The sequence below is a fragment of the Seriola lalandi genome, unplaced genomic scaffold (genome assembly GCF_002814215.2).
Source record: "Seriola lalandi dorsalis isolate HSWRI2012SDOR001 ecotype SW California unplaced genomic scaffold, Sedor1 jcf7180002001867, whole genome shotgun sequence".
NCBI classification, from domain to species: domain Eukaryota; kingdom Metazoa; phylum Chordata; class Actinopteri; order Carangiformes; family Carangidae; genus Seriola; species Seriola lalandi.
This window is the reverse complement of record NW_019472523.1, coordinates 1-1,725: the sequence shown is the minus strand read 5'-3', so window position 1 is coordinate 1,725 and position 1,725 is coordinate 1. Positions and strand designations below refer to the sequence as shown.

Sequence of the window (1,725 nt, the reverse complement as noted above, 5' to 3'; positions counted from 1 at the left end):
AGCACTCACGAATAAAGGGTAAGGTTGTCCAAGTTGTTGTGCATGTTGATAGGGTAGTGTTCTCCCAGGTGAAACAGCTTCTCCAGAGCCTCGTAGATGAAGATGATACAGATAAGTGCGGCAAAGGCCTCCTCTGTGAACCGGGTGATGTAGCAGACCAAGGAGCTAGCATCTGTTGCCACGAGGACAAGACACAGGAAGGCTGTCCACAGACCAATGCTGGTCCGCAGTGACAGGTAGGACAGGTCGTAGTCACTAGGAGAGAATGAAAAAGACGTGGCGTGGATGGTGGAGGAGGATGAATAGAGGTCTACTTATGCACCTGTACATGGGTGCAGATATGCACATTTGGGCCCATTAGATTATTATAACTCATGCATAATGCTGTGCAGACTATTTAGTTTAGTTATCAATATTTCGACTCATAAACTCATTTACTTTGGAAAAGTAAACTTGCTTGAACTTACTTGCAGAACTTGAAGAGGATCTTCTCAAACACTAAGACAGGCCCCGTGCTGCCAAGAATAGTGAGGGGCTGGCCTGCGAAGAGGGAGTATGCCACTCCTGTCAGTGATGCCCCAAATAGAGACTCTATGGCACTCTGTAGGCACAGAGGAGAGGGAGGGCGTGAGGGAATGAGATAGGGATGATGGGGGAGATGAAACCACACAAAGGAGGATAGAATGGGAAAGGCTGAAGGAGAAAAGAGAGAGATGAGGAAGAGACCCCCCGACCAGAACACAGAGTTTTGATTAAACAGACATTCTGGGCTGTGTCTGAGAAGCTAGATAAACTGTTTGAATATTTCCACTCTGCTGACTTGTCCAAAGTCATATCTCTGTGAAGCCCTTGTCTGCTGAGTTTACTCAGATGCATCACACACACCAGCACACAGACTGTGCCTATGCCAACAGTCCCTGGCCTAATAAGGACATCTGGGTAGAAAGGAAAGAGAGACAGAGAGGGAGAGATATGGAGTGATAAAAAGAGAAAGACACTATATAGAATAGCTTGCAATGTGAGAGTCAATTAGTGCATGGATGGCTAAATTATCACCACATCCTTTTGTGGCAGGGAAATTAAGGCCACACAATCAAACACATGGACTCAGCTGAGTAATACAATGTTGAAGTGGGTGAAAGATTATCATGACTTTTCTTGACACAGTAAGTGACCTGCTTTATAAAAAAGTGAGGACATAGAGTAGTCAGAAAATGTGTTTCTTCCTTGTGAAACGGTAGCAATGACAATAACTGGGATGAACTGTATGTAGATATGTCACATCTGCATTTAAGCACTGTATATACTGTGTATATACAAGTATACATATATGTTAAATATGATGGTTTAAGAAAGCACTCTTTTTGCATTAAATGGTGGAAGGAAAATTGTTAAGATTAAGTTAAATCAGATGAGCTCAGATGAGGGAACAACACAACATTCATTTTAAGTGCACAATAATGGCAAAAATATTCTAAATGCTCACATTTGACAACCAAGTTTATATCTCATTTGGTGCAACATGGCACTTACACAACCAAGGGTTAGGGGTTTGATTCCCACTGAGCTCATGAAAAGCACAAGGACTGACTTGTGTGGCCAAGCTTTCAGACTCACTATGTTGCCTTTTGTTGCCTCTCCAAGCAGACCTCCAAATGTGATGACAGGGGACATGCAGGCGCAGTAGAGGAAGAGGACGGAGGCTAGACATTGCAGACTGAGGGA

General features: G+C 43.6%; 1 protein-coding gene across 1 annotated transcript; it reads right to left on the bottom strand.

The window, feature by feature from the left end:
* Nucleotides 1-9: 9 nt before the first annotated feature.
* LOC111664901 (sodium bicarbonate cotransporter 3-like) lies at nt 10-1,719 on the bottom strand (the record flags this gene model as incomplete). The annotated part of the gene is made up of 3 exons (XM_023419707.2): nt 1,618-1,719; nt 468-601; nt 10-255 (listed from the first exon to the last, which is right to left on the bottom strand). Coding segments are annotated over exons 1-3 (437 nt in total), but the record flags the coding sequence as incomplete, so codon positions are not given.
* Between the last annotated feature and the right edge of the window lie 6 nt (nt 1,720-1,725).